Here is a 17,489-nt window from a genome sequence, read left to right as displayed (position 1 = left end):
CATGAGTGAGTGTGTTTGTGATCTGGGTGTGAAGGTTCAAAAGTTTAGATATGCACACTTATAGATACACAAGAAAACCTTTTCATTTGCACATAAAGTGTAAATGTTGCACTTTCAAAACATCCAGCAATTCTCGTTTTAAGCTGAACGAGCTCATCAGCTTGTAGCTCAGTCTGTCCTGTGGCTTTCTGCGGAATGATGAAGAATGTGAAATGGGACACACCTCGCATTTTTGTCGTTTAGTTCAGTGACTTTGGTTCAAAACTCTGGAAAGTATGCGGAGGATGTGTGTGTTCGTCATAAACTGCAGATTGTTGGTGAATGTTTTGAGCGTGTCACAGTTTTTATACTTTATGAAACGTTTCAAAACAAATTTTGGAACAAGTACGTCCGAACTTTCCCCTGTTAGTGTGTGTGAAGCGTGTGTTTGATGACTCCAGATCAAAACCTAATGTGGAATTTAAATAATATAAATAATTTAATAAATAATACATGTATTGATTTATTTTTATTAAAGCTTATTTGATTTATATTGTATTTATTTATTATAATAATGTGTTTATTGATTTTATTTAATGTTTATTTAAATAAATAAATGCCATATAATTGTAATGCATTTTATTTATTTGAATTTGTATTTATTTTATTTAAAACTTATTTATATTTAGTTAATTTTTAACCTTTATTTATTAGAACTATTTATTTTATTTACTAATTTTATTATTTATTTATCAGAATTTTATTGATTAGAGTTGTATTTATCTTATTTAATACTTATATTTTATTCCTTTATTTTAATTTATTAAATTATTTAGTATTTATTTGAATTTTATTCCTTTATTAGAATCATATTTGCTTATTAAATATGTATTTAATTTATTGGTATTTAATTTATTTTAATTTATAAGCTTTCAGAAGTCAATAATAATATTATTAATAAATAATAATAATTCAGCTTGACCCTCATATTCATGTTTAATTTGAATTGCTTAATGAATTGCCTTGATTCACAGATTTTAAGCCGCTGATCTGTGATTCACCATGATTTGATTTTCCGGGAATATTTCCTGTTGATTAAGAGGAGGAAGAGATACTGTATTTCATCTGTGACTGTAAGTGTCATCAAGAAGGAGGAGGAGTGGCGACTTGCTTAAATAAGAGCCCAACATTCCCTGAGTTCATCAACACACACACACACACACACACACACACACTCAGCAGCCGCTCCGTCAGAGACACAGGTAACACTCTTCCATCAATACTGCGTTACTGTTACACTTTATGATGATAAACATTATGCTTAATAGAATTGAAAATATATGTGGCACCAGTATTGCATTAAAGTATATGTTCATGATGCCATTTAAAGTTGTTTGGGCATTTATAACATGCTTTTAAAACAGGATCATTCGAAATATCATTAAACTTTGATTCATATATTTTCATACATGCATTATACTTAAATATGCACTAATTTGAGGCCTAATTATTATTTAAAAATGAAAGTTATTGTAAAACATGTTTTTGCATGATCAGTGGCTTTGCTTTACACATGATGATGATGATGATGTCATGATGTTTAATGGGTTATTATGCAGGTGTGTGTGTGTAAGTGTGTGTAAGTGTTGCGAGTCTTTTGTGAAGAACTATGCTAATGACTGGACGTTTAGCGTGGGAGGAGACGCTGTCAGACGAGCCAGAAACTCTGGATAATAGTTTTATAATCGCTCATTAAAATAGTCACTGACGACACAGAACTCGTCATTAATCCCTGGATCAGTTTAATAGAGAAACGTGACGGCAAAATATTGTTCAGTAGGCTGTGCCGTGGTGTGTCAGTGAAAACTAAATATTGATCTGTTTTTAGTAATTTAACAGTGTTACACACACACACTCACACACATTCTTAGATAGCGATGAAGACTCAAAATATTCACGTTGTCAACTAAATTAAACTTAAACAGCATTTAAACAGAAGCCTTTGGATCAATAATAATGTTTAATTTATATTGTAAGACATTCAGATCCATAACAAAGAGCACATCATGTCGACAGAAGAACGACAGACATGGAAAACATTTTTAAAACATCCAAACTTTTCTCTGTTAGTGTATGTGACGTTACTATTCGATGATTCAAGATCAAAATAATGTAAACCTGGAATTAAATAGAAAGATGTGTATTAATAATTCTTTATACATTATTTATACATGTATACGTGTATAAATATGACTAAATAATTTAGTACATATGTCATGTATTAGAATTGTATTTATTTAATTTAATGTTTATTTATATTTTATTTAACTTTTATAAATATATATATATATATATTTTTATATTGTATTTATTTGTGTTATTTTTTATTTATTAATATTTTATTTATTTGATTTATTTGATTATTTGTTCATGAATTCATTTCTTTATTTGTTTATGTATTTATTAGAATTGTATTTATTAATTAATTGTTTTAATATTTATTTATTTGTTTGTTTGTTTGTTTGTTTATTTATGAAAATATATTTAACATATTTAGGGTTTTTTCTCTTGATTTTTCAGCCTACCTGTAGAAATGTCGAGCTCAGTGCCCAACACTACCAGAGGTCCCAGCACACGTGCAAATGTGCCTGCGACCACACCAACATCTGGACCCGCGTCATCCACACCAACATCTGGACCCGCGTCATCCACACCAACATCTGGACCCGCGTCATCCACACCAACATCTGGACCCGCGTCTGCGTCTGCTAGACCTGTTGTTTTAGGTGAGGAGGAGGAGGAGTACTTCAGTTACTCCTGTGGTCTGACTGTCTCTGTTCATCTAACGCTCTCTGTTCCTCAGACTCGCTTCTGATGGTGCGCTCCGTGGACCTCCTGAAGTCCAGAGATGGGCCGAACCGACGCGAGCATCACACAGACTCTTACTTCAGCGACAACCTGATCATCCGCAGAGGACAGACCTTCCAGATGTGGATCGAGCTCTCCAGACCTTTCAACAGCAAATCAGACAACCTGCAACTGCAGCTGAGTGAGTGTCACACTCACACACACACACACACAGATCAGACAACCTGCAACTGCAGCTGAGTGAGTGTGTTCCACTCGATCCTTCTCTCACACACACTCTTACACACACTCTCTCACATACGCGCTGATCAGACAACCTGCAACTGCAACTGAGTGAGTGTGTTCCACTTGATCCTTCTCACACATACACAGAGCACACACTCACACACACAGATCAGACAACCTGCAACTGTAGCTGAGTGAGTGTGTTTGACTCAATCCTTCTCAAGGGGCATTCTCATACACACACACTCTCACACACACTCATTTTTTTAAAAACTTTAGTGTTCCTCCGACTTTAGGACTTTTGTCACTTGAACCACGAATACACACACAAATATATAATTTAATGGATTCAAGGAGTTTTGTGGTTGAAATTGAAGAAAGTAACACATCTTCCCTCGCGGGTCAATTTGACCCTCATGAATGAATAGAATGCGAGGAATGCTTCAGTTCACACAGAAAAACCTACAAATTCTTAGAATTCAAACTAAAAATGCTAAAACATTATAAATATTTTATAATGTCTACATGTGTATCTGACTTTAGGACCCAGCGGAACAGGCCATCTAATGGCTAGAGTCATGAAATATCATGTTATATTATTATTCTTCACACAAGAGGTCGGCAAAGACTTACAATGTAAGATATTTAGAGCTGAATTAAAAGGGTTGTGCATGAAATTGTGATTTATTTTGAATTTAAGTTGAAAGAATGTAAGAAATATGCTTTATTTATTGTTTATTGATCAAATCAAGTAATTTAAAGGTAAATAAAATAAAAAATGCATTAAAAAATAGAAAAAAATATTGCTTATTTGCTTTCTCGAAAAAGAAACAAAAAGAAAAGAAAAAGGTATAGTATAGTAAAAGTAGTAGTAAAAAAATAAGTATAATTTTAGGGCTTCGGCTCATTTTGACCCGCGAGGGAAAGATGTGTAACAAAGTGCAAGAGAAGGATAAACCTGTTTGACAACAGTCATTATTTTTCAATTCTATCTCACTTCACCATTAAATATCTGTGCTTGTCCTAATCTGACACATGCTAAAGACACACACATCTCTTCAGATGACACACTCATGCCCGGACTTGTCTGGATTCCCTCTTACTGTTTGTTTTGAGTTTCAGTTCATGTTTTCTCCATTACTGTAATACATCCGTCTCATTCACAGTGAACACACCTCTGACTTTACATAATCGAATCAAAAGAGGTGTTGAACGACAATTATCTCACATCTAGAATCAGAAACACCATTAAAACCAGTAACAGAAGAACCAGAATCAGCATCAGGAAAAGAATCCCAATCATTATCTGAATATGATGGAATATTAGATGTCAGAATCTGATAATTCAGTGCATTTAAAGGAACACTTCGACTTTTTGGGACTTTAGCTTATTCACAGTATCCCCCAGAGTTAGATAAGTCCATACATACCCTCTCCATCTACGTAACTCTGTCTGACGCACCCACCGCTAGCCTAGCTTAGCACAAAGACTGGAGGTAAACGGCTCCAGCTAGCATTCTGCTCCCAATAAGTGACACAATAACGCCAGCATTTTCCTATTTACATGTTGTGATTTGTATAGTCACAGCGTGTACGAATAACAAGGTCACATGAGACACAGCCATCTTCTAACCGTATACACACTGGGAACTATATCCTCAGAAGGCGAAGCACTGCTACTGGAGTGATTTACTCCAGCTCTGAGCGAACTCTCTGCTCCTCACCACGGGGCTTCTCAGGTGCTGCGAGCAAATCACTCCGCCCAAGTAGCAGTGCTTCGCCTTCTGAGGATATAGTTCCCAGTATGTATACGGTTAGAAGATGGATCAGGTGTCTCATGTGACCTTGTTATTCGTACACGCTGTGACTATACAAATCACAACATGTAAATAGGAAAATGTTGGCGTTATTTTGTCACTTATTGGGAGCAGTATGCTAGCTGGAGCCATTTACCTCCAGTCTTTGTGCTAAGCTAGGCTAGCGGTGGGTGCGTCAGACAGAGTTACGTAGATGGAGAGGGTATGTATGGACTTATCTAACTCTGGGGGATACGGTGAATAAGCTAAAGTCCCCAAAAGTCGGCGTGTTCCTTTAAAGCTTATTTGTTGTATTTCTTGTGTGTAAAGTGTTTGTGTACTCAGCCGTCACTCATTAAACACACACATGCAGCGGCTACAGAAATCACAGGCGGAGTCTGATGCATTATCATTGATTGACTGATAATTAAGTGTGTAACAAAGAGAGAAAGAAGTCCAGACATTCTGACAGTTAGTTCAGTTATCTTTCCCTTTATTCCGCTGACAGATGAATCTATTCATCACACTTGTATCTGGATGCTAATGGATGTGAGTCATGAAGTGGTTGGTTTTGGGCCAGGACTAGTTATGATGGCATCTAATCCCTCTAATCCTGCTGCTTCTTTATTAATCAGTGCTGCTCACAAAACATTTATGATTATTATTATCAGTGTTGAAAACGGCTGTGCTGCTGCTTCATATTCTTGTGGAAACCGTGATACATTTCATTTTTCGGGATTCTTTGATGAACAGAAAGTTCTAAAAGAACAGCATTTATTTGAAATAGAATCTTTTGTAACATTATAAATGTCTTTTTCTGTCACTTTAATTCAATTTAATGCGTCCTTGCTGAATAACTGCATTAGTCACTGACGGATCAAAGCTTGACCATTAAAGGGATAGTTCAGCCAAAAATGAAGATTAGCCCATGATTTACTCTCCCTCAAGTCATCCTAGGAGTATATGACATTCTTCTTTCAGACGAATACAATCAGAGTTAAATTAAAAAATATCCTGGCTCTTCCAAGCTTTATAATGGGAGTGAATGGCTATATGTTTTTTGAAAAGTCCATCAACTTACATCTATCCATCATTAAAGTGCTCCACACTGCTCTGGGGGGTTAATAAAGGCCTTCTGAAGTGAAGTCACGAATTCAAAGTTTAAAACGACCATTTTTGAAAGAGAAATGTCGGAGGAGTTTGAGTTTGTTTGTTTGAACCGCGAGCGGCGTCAATGCTTACGCTACTCCTACATCATACATCGTCAAGTGTTACTCTTTGGCATAAGTCGACATGTGTACGGCCGTCTGCCGGAAGCTAGTTATTTTAGTCGTTAAAGTTTTAAATATGGATATTTTTCTCACACGAACGCATCTGTCTTTATTAACCCCCCAGAGCAGTGTGGAGCACTTTTATCATGGATAGATGCACTTTTATGATGGATAGATGCACTTTTATGATGGATAGATGCACTTTTATGATGGATAGATGCACTTTTATGAAGGATAGATGCACTTTTATGATGGATAGATGCACTTTTATGATGGATAGATGCACTTTTATGATGGACGCATGCACTTTTATGATGGATAGATGCACTTTTATGATGGATAGATGCACTTTTATGAAGGATAGATGCACTTTTATGATGGACGCATGCACTTTTATGATGGATAGATGCACTTTTATCATGGATAGATGCACTTTTATGATGGATAGATGCACTTTTATGAAGGATAGATGCACTTTTATGATGGACACATGCACTTTTATGAAGGATAGATGCACTTTTATGATGGATAGATGCACTTTTATGATGGACACATGCACTTTTATGAAGGATAGATGCACTTTTATGATGGATAGATGCACTTTTATGAAGGATAGATGCACTTTTATGATGGACACATGCACTTTTATGATGGATAGATGCACTTTTATGATGGATAGATGCACTTTTATGATGGACAGATGCACTTTTATCATGGACAGATGCACTTTTATGATGGATAGATGCACTTTTATGATGGATAGATGTACTTTTATGATGGACAGATGCACTTTTATGATGGATAGATGCACTTTTATGATGGATAGATGCACTTTTATGATGGATAGATGCACTTTTATGATGGATAGATGCACTTTTATGATGGATAGATGCACTTTTATGATGGATAGATGCACTTTTATGAAGGATAGATGCACTTTTATGATGGACAGATGCACTTTTATGATGGATAGATGCACTTTTATGATGGATAGATTCACTTTTATGATGGATAGATGCACTTTTATGATGGACAGATGCACTTTTATGAAGGATAGATGCACTTTTATGATGGATAGATGCACTTTTATGATGGATAGATGCACTTTTATGGACTTCAAAACAGAAACAGCCATTCACTGCCATTATAAAGCTTGGAAGAGCCAGGACATTTTTTAATATAACTCAGATTGTATTCGTCTGAAAGAAGAATGTCATATACACCTAGGATGACTTTAGGGTGAGTAAATCATGGGCTAATTTTATTTTTTAGGTGAAATATCTCTTTAATGCGTCCTTGCTGAATGAATGCATTAGTCACTGACGGATCAAAGCTTGATCTTTAACTCTTCCACGTCTCGTTCTCTTCCTCAGGTTCTGTCGTCACGACTGGGATCCGCATCTCTGTTCCGCTAGTCGACGTGCTGGAAGACAACGGCTGGGAGATGAAGATCGTGGAGCAGAAGGACAACCGTGTCCGTGTGTCGGTGAACAGCCTGTCGAGCGCCTCCATCGGCCGCTACATGATCACCGTCGTGTCCTTCTCTCCGAAGGGGAAGCTGTTGTTCCCCTGCTCCCCGAACGACCTGTTCCTGCTCTTCAACCCCTGGTGTGAAGGTACGGGCCCAACACACTCATTCTGGCTTCATTTACAGCACTGGAGTAACACTACTGTACCTACACCTGTCTTTCCTCAGATGATTCTGTGTATCTGAGTAACGAGGTGGAGAGAAAAGAGTATGTTCTCAACAGCATGGGCAGAATTTATTACGGAACCGAGCAGCAAATTGGAGCCAGAACATGGAATTATGCCCAGGTGTGAAACAATTCCATTATAGAGAGTGACTATTATTATTATTATTTTTATTGCTGTTATTACTATTATTACTATTATTACGGCTGTAATTATTATTATTATTATTATTATTATCATTATTATTATTACTTATATTATTGTTAATATTATAATATTTTTAATTGCTTTTATTATTCTCCTTTAATATTATTTACATTATTTACATTATTTGCATTATTATTATTTACATTATTTACATTATTATTATTATTATTAGTAGTAGTAATATTGCTATTATTATTATTATTATATTTTAAGTGATTTTTATTATTTTCCCATTGCTATTACTTGTATTGACATTATTATTATTATTATTATTATTATTGTTGTGTTTATTATTATTTACTATTATTAATATTATTATTGTATTCTTATTATTTCCACATTATTATTATTATTGCCATTTTTATTGCTATTATTAGCATTATTTACGTACTTATTAATATTATCATTAGTAGTAGTATTTAAATATTATTATTATTATTATTACTATTTCTATGATTAGCATTATTACATTATTTAAATTTTTATTATTATTGTATTATTTACATTATTATTAGTAGTATTTACATTATTATTATTATTATTATTATTATTATTACTATTGCTATGATTATTATTTACATTAGTATTTATATTATTATTTCCATTACTATTATTGTCATTATTATTCAGATTGTTGTTGCTATTATTATGATTTCTTATGATTTTGTGGAGTGAAGTCAAGTCACCTTTATTTACAAAGCACTTTTTACAATACAGATTGTTTCAAAGCAGCTTTACAGAGAAAACAGGAAAATAATCAGAGTTTGTTTCAGGCTCTACAGCAGATCTTGAGGAAAATATTATTATATGATTTTGTAGTGAAATGTGTGTTTCATCAGTTTGAGCAGGATGTGCTGGAAGCGTGTCTGTTCCTGATGGCGGCGAGGAGTCGGGTCGCTATGACCGAATGGAGAGACCCGGTGATCGTGTCCAGGATGATTTCTGCTCTGGTGAGTCTCATTCACAACGCATGGACATCATGCATTCATAAACTGTCTAAACAACTGAGGAAAGTTATGGTTTAAACAAATATTACAGTGATATTATAAATATATAGTACAGTTAAATCTTTCAGTTTTCTAAAGAAGTATTTCATTCTGACTAAGGCTGCATTTATTTGATCAAAAATACAGTAAAAAATATTAAATATGTTTCCAATTTAAAGTAACTGTTTTCTATGTGAATATACAGTAAAGTGTAATTTATTCCTGTGATCAAAGCTGAATGTTCAGCATCATTACTCCAGTCTTCAGTGTCACATGATCCTTCACAAATCACTCTAATATGATGACTTGATGCTCAAGAAACATTTATGATTATTATCAATGTTGAAAACAGTTGTGCTGATCATATTTCTGTGGAAACAGTGATGCATTTTATTTTTCAGGATTGAACATTCATTTTCTTTGATGAATAGAATGCTCAAAAGAACAGCATTTGTTTGAAATAGAATCTTTTGTAACATTATAAATGTCTTTACTGTCACTTTTGATAAATTGAATGCGTATAATTTTATTTTTTAAAACCCAGAAACGCTGAAGAAAGCTGTTGATATTTGAAATCACCAAAACAAACACACCCCTATCATGATAGCTCCGCCCCCAAATTCACAAACACTCTATCAAGCACAGGCACCTCCCCCCTCGTGAGAGGACACGCCCCCTTACTGCTGATTGGCTACAAGTTTGTTGTGGTGCTCGGTCCGATCCACTTTCAACAGCGTTTCTCAGAAACCGCTTTAAGATGCCCAATTCCACAACTAAAAAGCACCTGTTTTATAAAGGTCTCCTCCTCTTCTCTGTGACAGGTGAACTCTAATGACGACCAAGGAGTGCTGATAGGTAATTGGTCGGACAGCTATGAAGGCGGGACGGCTCCCACCGCCTGGAGCGGGAGCGGAGACATTCTCAAACAGTATTACAAGAGTGGAGGAAAACCCGTGAAGTTCGCCCAGTGCTGGGTCTACGCTGGAGTCACGAACTCTGGTACGTTGTGTTTCTGTGGCATAAATCATTTGCATTTGATAATATGCAATGAAATAATGCATACAAACATCTTCTAAAAGACTGAACGCTGTATGTGTATGCAAATCAGACGAGAATGATTGGCCAGCGTGTGATTGTTGTGATAACCGTCAGTCCTCAAGGGGGCGCTATAAATATAACTAACCTGGGAAAGTTTAAGAGAACTTCACTATTGTGTCGGCAGCTTGTACTCCGTTCTGTGTTTGTAATGCGCTTCTCTTCCTGTTTCTCTCTCAGTGCTGAGATGTCTCGGTATCCCGACTCGTTGTGTGACCAACTTCAGCTCCGCCCACGACACCGATCTCTCCTTGACCACTGACATTTACATTGATGAAAAGATGGAATTAATTAAAGACAAGACCAACGATTCTGTCTGGTATGATAAAAACAACCATCCATCAATCAATATCACATGTTCCTTTCATCATTGGCATTAATGTCATCAGTGTTATTTAATAATTACTGTATGTGTCATTTAAAAAAAAAAAACATTTTTTAGGCTATGTTTTTTACATTTTCTTAAATAGAAGTGATCATTACTGACACTATCCACGAATATCAGACATTTTTGCGTCCCATGACTTTTATTTTAAGCATTAAAAGCAAAAAAAAAATGTTTTATTAATATTTTGAGAAGTAATAGATATTTTACATGAACAATGATCTACTAAAATCTATTTCTAATATATAAACTATAGAATGAAAAATAGCTTGTTTAATTTAATTTAAAATAAAATTTATCTTTGATTTAAATTAAATTTAAAAAAAGTTTAATTTCATATATATTGCATTTATATTGTTGTTTATTTAGTGTTTATCAATATAAAATCAGGGGTTTTGAACTGTATTTAGAGCTGTCCCAAAGAAATTGAATTTTTATTTTATTTTAAAAGGAATAGATATTTTATATGAACAAGTATCTAATATAAAACTTAGATTTAATGTTTAACCCTTTAGAATTAAAAATAGCTAGTTGGGATTTATGGGAAATTAATTCAGTTTCCATTTAATTTAAATTAAAAATATTTATTTTTTATAGATATTTTTTGCATTTATTTAGTTGTTTATTTAGTTTATAAATATAAATGTAGGATTTTTTTGTGTGACTTTTTTGCATTTTCAGCTGATATGACCACATGTGATGCATAAGAATGACTTAATTTGTACATTTTAGATTCAGGCCCTATTTTATTCGACTATATTTGTGTGAATTGCCGACTGCCAATAAGCTCTGTTCCTGTGTAGGAACTTCCACGTGTGGAACGAGTCGTGGATGGCCCGCCCCGACCTGCCGGCGGGTTACGGTGGCTGGCAGGTGGTGGACGCGACCCCTCAGGAGCCCAGCCAGGGTTCGTACCGCTGCGGCCCCACGCCCGTCTCCGCCGTCCGCAACGGACAAGTCAACCTGAAATTCGACACGCCGTTCGTCTTTGCCGAGGTGAAGCCTTTGACTTTTTTATCCTCATTTGCTGATCTGATGATTCATTTTGAGCATTGTATTCAATTTTTTCTCTGAGTCAAAACATCCACTGAACTCGTTTCACTGTGTCTCAGGTGAACAGTGATAGGATCTACTGGCAGAAGAAACCCAATGGAAGTTTCAGTCAGGTCAGCGTGGAGAAGAACACCATCGGCCAGCGCATCAGTACCAAAGCTGTGGGATCAGAGCAGCGCATGGACATCACACACCTCTACAAATACCCAGAGGGTAACAAAACTAATGCAATCTGTGTCCAAAACCTCAGTCTACCTTCCTGTAAAGCATTTTAAGGAATCATAGACACATGTTTCCTTATTATCATGCATCTTTAATAGCAGTAAACTCAAAAATAATAACCCATTTCCATGCATATTTATATTCATACACATGCATAACTATGCATATTTAATTATTGTAATAATAATAATCTTAATTTGTGTACAGTAGCACATTTCATTCAAGCAATGCAGCTCAAAGTGCTTTACAATACAAAAGACATTTTGACAAGCGTAGAGTACTTAATCTGTAAAAACAGATTAAATACCATACAAAATACCTGGACTGAAGATGAGACTCACTTGATAATAACAATAAAAAAGATAAAAATTAAAATGAGAATGCATAACAAAAGATTGAAATTAAATATAAGTAATAATAAAATAAAAATAAAAATAAATATTTTCTTTTTTCAGCATTTTTTTCTCGTTACCTATTACATATCTAAAAATCCTTGAATGAAGATACGTTTACTTGAGAAGGAAAACTACTAGTTATAATTCTTGATTTCTCAGACAATAAACAACAATGTTAAGGGACAATAAATTATCTATCTATCTATCTATCTATCTATCTATCTATCTATCTATCTATCTATCTATCTATCTATCTATCTATTTCTCGATTTTATGCTTAAAACAAGAAAAAAGTCTGTCAGTGGGGTCAGAAAAATACTCAATTAAAAGTGAAAACAAGATTATTTATCTGACCCCGCGGGCAGATCTTGTTTCAAGCATGAACTCAGATTCGATACTCACACCTGTATGGAGCTGAAGCTGGCCATAGGGCCTGTGCGGAGGACCTGTCTGGTTCTTGTGGTCTCTGCTGATGATCTGTGCCGATGGCTGTCTTGTCGACAAGGCCTTCACAGGGGACAGTATAGTAGACACGGCGTCTACTGACATTCAGGGCTGCGATCCGGCTGACTACAGTAACTTCAGGATAAGGATGAGACAGACAGACTAATATTAGAATAGATGTCATTCTTCTTACGCTGTAACTAATACATTGGGTGTGATAGGAAGTGTTCCCGGTTTCGGTTGCCCTAATTGTTTGCAGCCTAACCATCATTAAACTGATCTGATTAATAAAAATTGATGTTATGTGAATGCCAGGTTAAAGAGATCGCAATAGATGCAAAGGACTATAATGCGTTAAGAACTCGCTCAAGTACTGCGGAGCTAAACTATTTAGTGCTTTGTAAGTAATTAGCAAGATTTTAAAATGTATATAATGTTTAATAGGGAGCCAATGCAGTGTTGACAGAACCGGGCTAATATGGTCATACTTCCTGGTTCTGGTAAGAACTCGAGCTGCTGCATTTTGGACCAGCTGTAGTTTGTTTATTAAGCGTGCAGGGCAACCACCCATAATAGCATTACAATAATCTAGCCTTGAGGTCATGAACGCATGGACTAATTGTTCTACATTAGTCACTGAGAGCATATGGCGTAGTTTAGATATATTTTTAAGATGGAAGAATGTGTTTTTACCGATGTCAGAAATGTGGCTTTCACGTGAAAGATTGGTATCAAAGAGCACACCCAGGTTCCTAACCGACGACGAAGACTTGACAGAGCAGCCATCAAGTGTTAGACAGTATTCTAGGTTATTACGTGCAGAGGTTTTTTGTCCAAAAATATGTATCTGTTTTTTCAGAATTAAGTCGTAGGAAATTACTAGTCATCCAATGTTTTATGCATTCCATTAATTTTGTGAATTGGTAAGTTTCGTCAGGGCGTGAAGAAATATAGAGCTGAGTATCGTCAGCATAACAGTGAAAACTAGCGCCTAATGATATCTCCCAAGGGTAGCATGTACAGGGTGAAAAGCAACGGTCCTAGTACTGAGCCTTGTGGTACGCCATACTGAACTTGTGATCAATATGACATCTCTTCATTTACTACTCCAAACTGATAACGGTCAGATAAGTATGATTTGAACCATACCAATGCAACTCCACTAATGCCAACATAATTTTCAAGTCTATTCACAAGAATGTTGTGGTCAATAGTATCAAATGCAGCACTAAGATCGAGTAACACTAATAGAGAGAGACAACCACGATCAGATGATAAGAGCAAAATCATCTGTATCTCTGAGAGCTGTCTCAGTACTATGATATGGTCTAAATCCTGACTTTCAGATACCATTTCTTTCTAAAAATGAACACAGTTGTGAGGATACCGCCTTTTCTAGTATATTTGATAGAAAAGGTAGATTTGAGATCGGACTGTAATTAACTAATTCTGTAGGATCAAGTCGCGTTTTTTTAAATGAGAGGTTTAATAACAGTCAGCCAGCTTAAAAGATTTCGCCACGTATCCTAATGACAATGAATAATTAATAATATTACGAAGAGGATCTATAACTTCGTGAAGCTTCTCTTTCAGTTGCTTAGTAGGTATAGGGTCTAACATACATGTTGTGGATTTTGATGATTTTGTTTAGACAATTCTTCAATCTCCTATAGTAAAGAATGAATGAAATTGTTCATCAAGGGGTCTATAACACAACGTCTGATGTGATACTGTAGTAGAGGGTTGCATGCTTGTAATTTCCTCATCTAGCAAGTAAAGAAATTCATAAAGTCATTACTGCTGTGCTACTTGGGAATGTCTGAAGTTGAGGCTTTATTTCTTGTTAATTTAGCCACTGAATCAAATAAATACCTATGGTTCTGTTCGTTCTCTTCTAAGAGAGTAAAAAGTAAGATCATCTAGCAGTTTTTAAGGTCTTTCTGTATGCAATAACACTTTCCTTCCACGAAATGCGAGAAACCTCTAGTTCTGTTTTCTTCCAGCTGCGCTCCATTTTTTCGGGCTGCTTTCTTGAGGGCGCGAGTGTGCTCGTTATACCACAACGTTATACTATTTTCCTGAATTTTCTAGCATTTGGATCCGAGCTAATACTCCAACTCTTAAATAAAATGCAGCAACTCACACTCCTCATTCTCTCCCTTCATCTTCCTGCCTCTCAGGTTCGGAGGAGGAGCGCATTGCTGTGGAAACGGCCAGTCGCTTCGGCTCCAAGCCGACTCTGTACCCATTACCCACCGACAACGACGTGAGCATTGAGATCGTCATGGTCGGGGAAGGACCTCGTATCGGTGGAGACGCCAAACTCTCCATCGTCCTGAAGAACAAGGGCTCAAAGCAGCGCACGGCCAGTCTGCTGTATGAGGTGCTGGTCATGTACTACACTGGAGTGCTGAAAGCCACCGTGAAGAAGGACCAGATTCCCGTCGACCTCAAACCGCTAGAGAGTGAGTGGAGTTTGACTTTTAAACTCCTTAAATTTAAGGGAAATTAATGCAACATTTAGCTAAACTAAATCTTAGGCCAATCGAAGTGATCAAGATGCTGTTCACGTACAGAAATATCTATTTAAAATTCAATTTGAAAGTAAGCATTATATGGTCTGAACTGAACCCCACTGAACCTTTTTGGGATGAATTTGAACACCGACTGCAAATCAGGCCTGATCATCAAGTGGTTTTAACAAATGCAGCTATTAACTCAGACATTCTGAGCCACAATTATGAGAAATTTTAGAGGAAAAAACAAACCTAAAAACTGCTAACGACAACATAAAATTTGCATTCATTTTTGAGAGCGAAAAAAGATAATGGCCCAAAATGCTTTGTTTGCCTTATAAATGTTCAGTCCATTAATTACTGGAATATGAGCACAAAAACTTTGCATGAAAGCTCTTCAGTTGAACACGCATATTAACATTTTCACTACATTTTCTGCCTTTAAAAATCCCAGTTAGTTCCTGACTTTTCATGTAGGATGAAATCCATGGAATTTCCGGAATCATATATATATATGAGGCATTTTATAAATATTTTAATTACTCTTCATAACAATGAGTTGTTTTATTGTTGTCGTTAATGCCATGTTCCCTTGTCTCCCTTCAGCCAAGACTATTCCCTGGACTCTGCTGTATAAGGAGTACATGAGTCATCTGGTGGATCAGGGCGCTCTGATGCTCTCGATCACCGGACGGGTCAATCAGACCAAACAGATTCTGGCCACACAGTTCAACTTCAGACTGCGCACACCAGACCTCATTATCACTGTAAGCCAATGAGACACTAGTCGTTATTTGTCACGTGTAACAAGCACAACATGTTTTTCTGTTTCGTGATTTTACACTTTGGTTGCAGTTAGATTATGTTACTGTAAAGTATCATCATAGTAGTGCACTATATTCTGACTTGCACACTATATTCCACTTCTGAAGTCATATAATGCTCAAGTGAGGAACATACTCAACATTTATTCTCTCTATCTTAGATCTCAAATCTCATTTTCTATTTTGCATATTCAAACCGCCACATTCAGTTACGTCACATGTGAGAATCCATTTCGTTTAGTGTAGATGCTCAAGCTGGTGCAGCACATTTAAAGGCACCGTATTTGAATTGTACACAAGTGTGAATGAGATTTGAGAGTTAAGGAGGCGAGAAAGTAAACTTTGTATAGTGATGCTCAGTTAAAAACAGACTAAAAAGTTGTTTTAGAACAAAAATGATTTCCATGTTTTGTGTCCCTAATTTCTGTTTATTTATAAAAGTGTTTCAGCTTTGCTTTTACTTAAAGGTATAGCGGAGGATCTTTCCGAATTTTAGATAAGACCCGCCCTCTCCACTTTTTGAATAAGTTTGATTGATTCACCATAATGATTGACAATTAGGAGGACCAATGGTATAGGTGATCCACCCGGAAGTAAAAAATCCTCCGCTATACCTTTAAATACAAACACTACAGGCGAATTCAGTTCAGCACAAAAAAATCTCTTCTTCTGTTGATTGTGTTTGCATGTTTCAGCCTCTAGAGGGCGCTGTGGTGGGTAAAGAGTTGACGGTCAAGATCACGTTCCAGAACCCGCTGTCACAAGTGTTGAGGAACGTTTTGTTCCGTATAGAAGGATTGGGAATGCAGAGCGTTAGAAAGATCCCGTATGGGTAAGTGTTTAACAGCAGTTTAATTTCAGCTGTGACGTGTTCATGCACTGTAGATTTGCTTCAAAACATAAATTGTACTGCATTAAATATGATATTTAAAGAGTGAAGCTTCCAGAGAGTTGATATCGTCTTTGTGTCTGTCAGTGATGTGGAGAAGCTTGCGACGGTTACACTGATGGAGAAGTTTGTTCCCACCGTCTCCGGCTCTCAGAAGCTCCTGGCATCGATGGACTGCCGTCTGCTCACTCAGGTGCACGGATTCACTGATATCGTGGTCAAAGCAAAGTGAAAAACACTGTCATTGTAAACTAAAGCCTTCTAATGCTCTCGCTGCTCTTGAAGAATATGTACTAGATTTAAGGATCATCTGCATTGAATAATAATTCAGTATTTTCATTCACAGTTAATGTAATTCAACAATAAAGATCCTCCATGTTTAAATTATATCCTGTCTGTCTGTTGTAATGTTTATGTGAGCAGATATTCATTGTTCTCCAATGTGTATTTGCATAATAATTAGAACATTTTTTGGTTTACAAGACATATTTATAGAATTGAACACTTTCAGATGATGCAGTCATTAAAATATAAACCAAAGCTGGAGAGGAGAGAGAGAAAATGGCTTCAGAGATTTCCTTACAAAATAACATGAAGAAACACTCTGGAAATTTAGCATATTATGTAGAAATTCAACATATA

General features: G+C 36.0%; 2 protein-coding genes across 2 annotated transcripts in view; both read left to right on the top strand.

Annotated features, from left to right (window-relative positions):
* LOC311302643 (AP-1 complex subunit sigma-2) overlaps positions 1-2,935 on the top strand; it is a 45,884-nt gene extending 42,949 nt beyond the window's left edge. Inside the window, exons 5-6 of the mRNA XM_084428647.1 lie at positions 2,560-2,765; positions 2,843-2,935. Coding sequence (XP_084284773.1) covers positions 2,560-2,751 — 192 coding nt within the window. The 3' untranslated portion in view covers positions 2,752-2,765; positions 2,843-2,935. The remainder of the gene's footprint in view (positions 1-2,559; positions 2,766-2,842) is intronic.
* tgm1l4 (transglutaminase 1 like 4) lies at positions 2,854-17,234 on the top strand (the record flags this gene model as incomplete). The annotated part of the gene is made up of 13 exons (XM_084428191.1): positions 2,854-3,014; positions 3,062-3,087; positions 7,513-7,755; positions 7,836-7,954; positions 8,878-8,988; positions 9,846-10,023; positions 10,300-10,438; positions 11,308-11,500; positions 11,617-11,770; positions 14,799-15,083; positions 15,741-15,901; positions 16,654-16,790; positions 16,935-17,234. The coding sequence occupies 13 exons, from the start codon at positions 2,854-2,856 to the stop codon at positions 17,077-17,079; spliced, it is 2,052 nt and encodes a 683-aa protein (XP_084284317.1). The 3' UTR covers positions 17,080-17,234.
* Positions 17,235-17,489: the final 255 nt, after the last annotated feature.

This window comes from Rutilus rutilus (genome assembly GCF_951802725.1).
Source record: "Rutilus rutilus genome assembly, chromosome: 13".
Lineage (NCBI taxonomy): Eukaryota > Metazoa > Chordata > Actinopteri > Cypriniformes > Leuciscidae > Rutilus > Rutilus rutilus.
The sequence above is the reverse complement of the archived record's forward strand: the minus strand, read 5'-3'. Positions and strand labels throughout refer to the sequence as shown.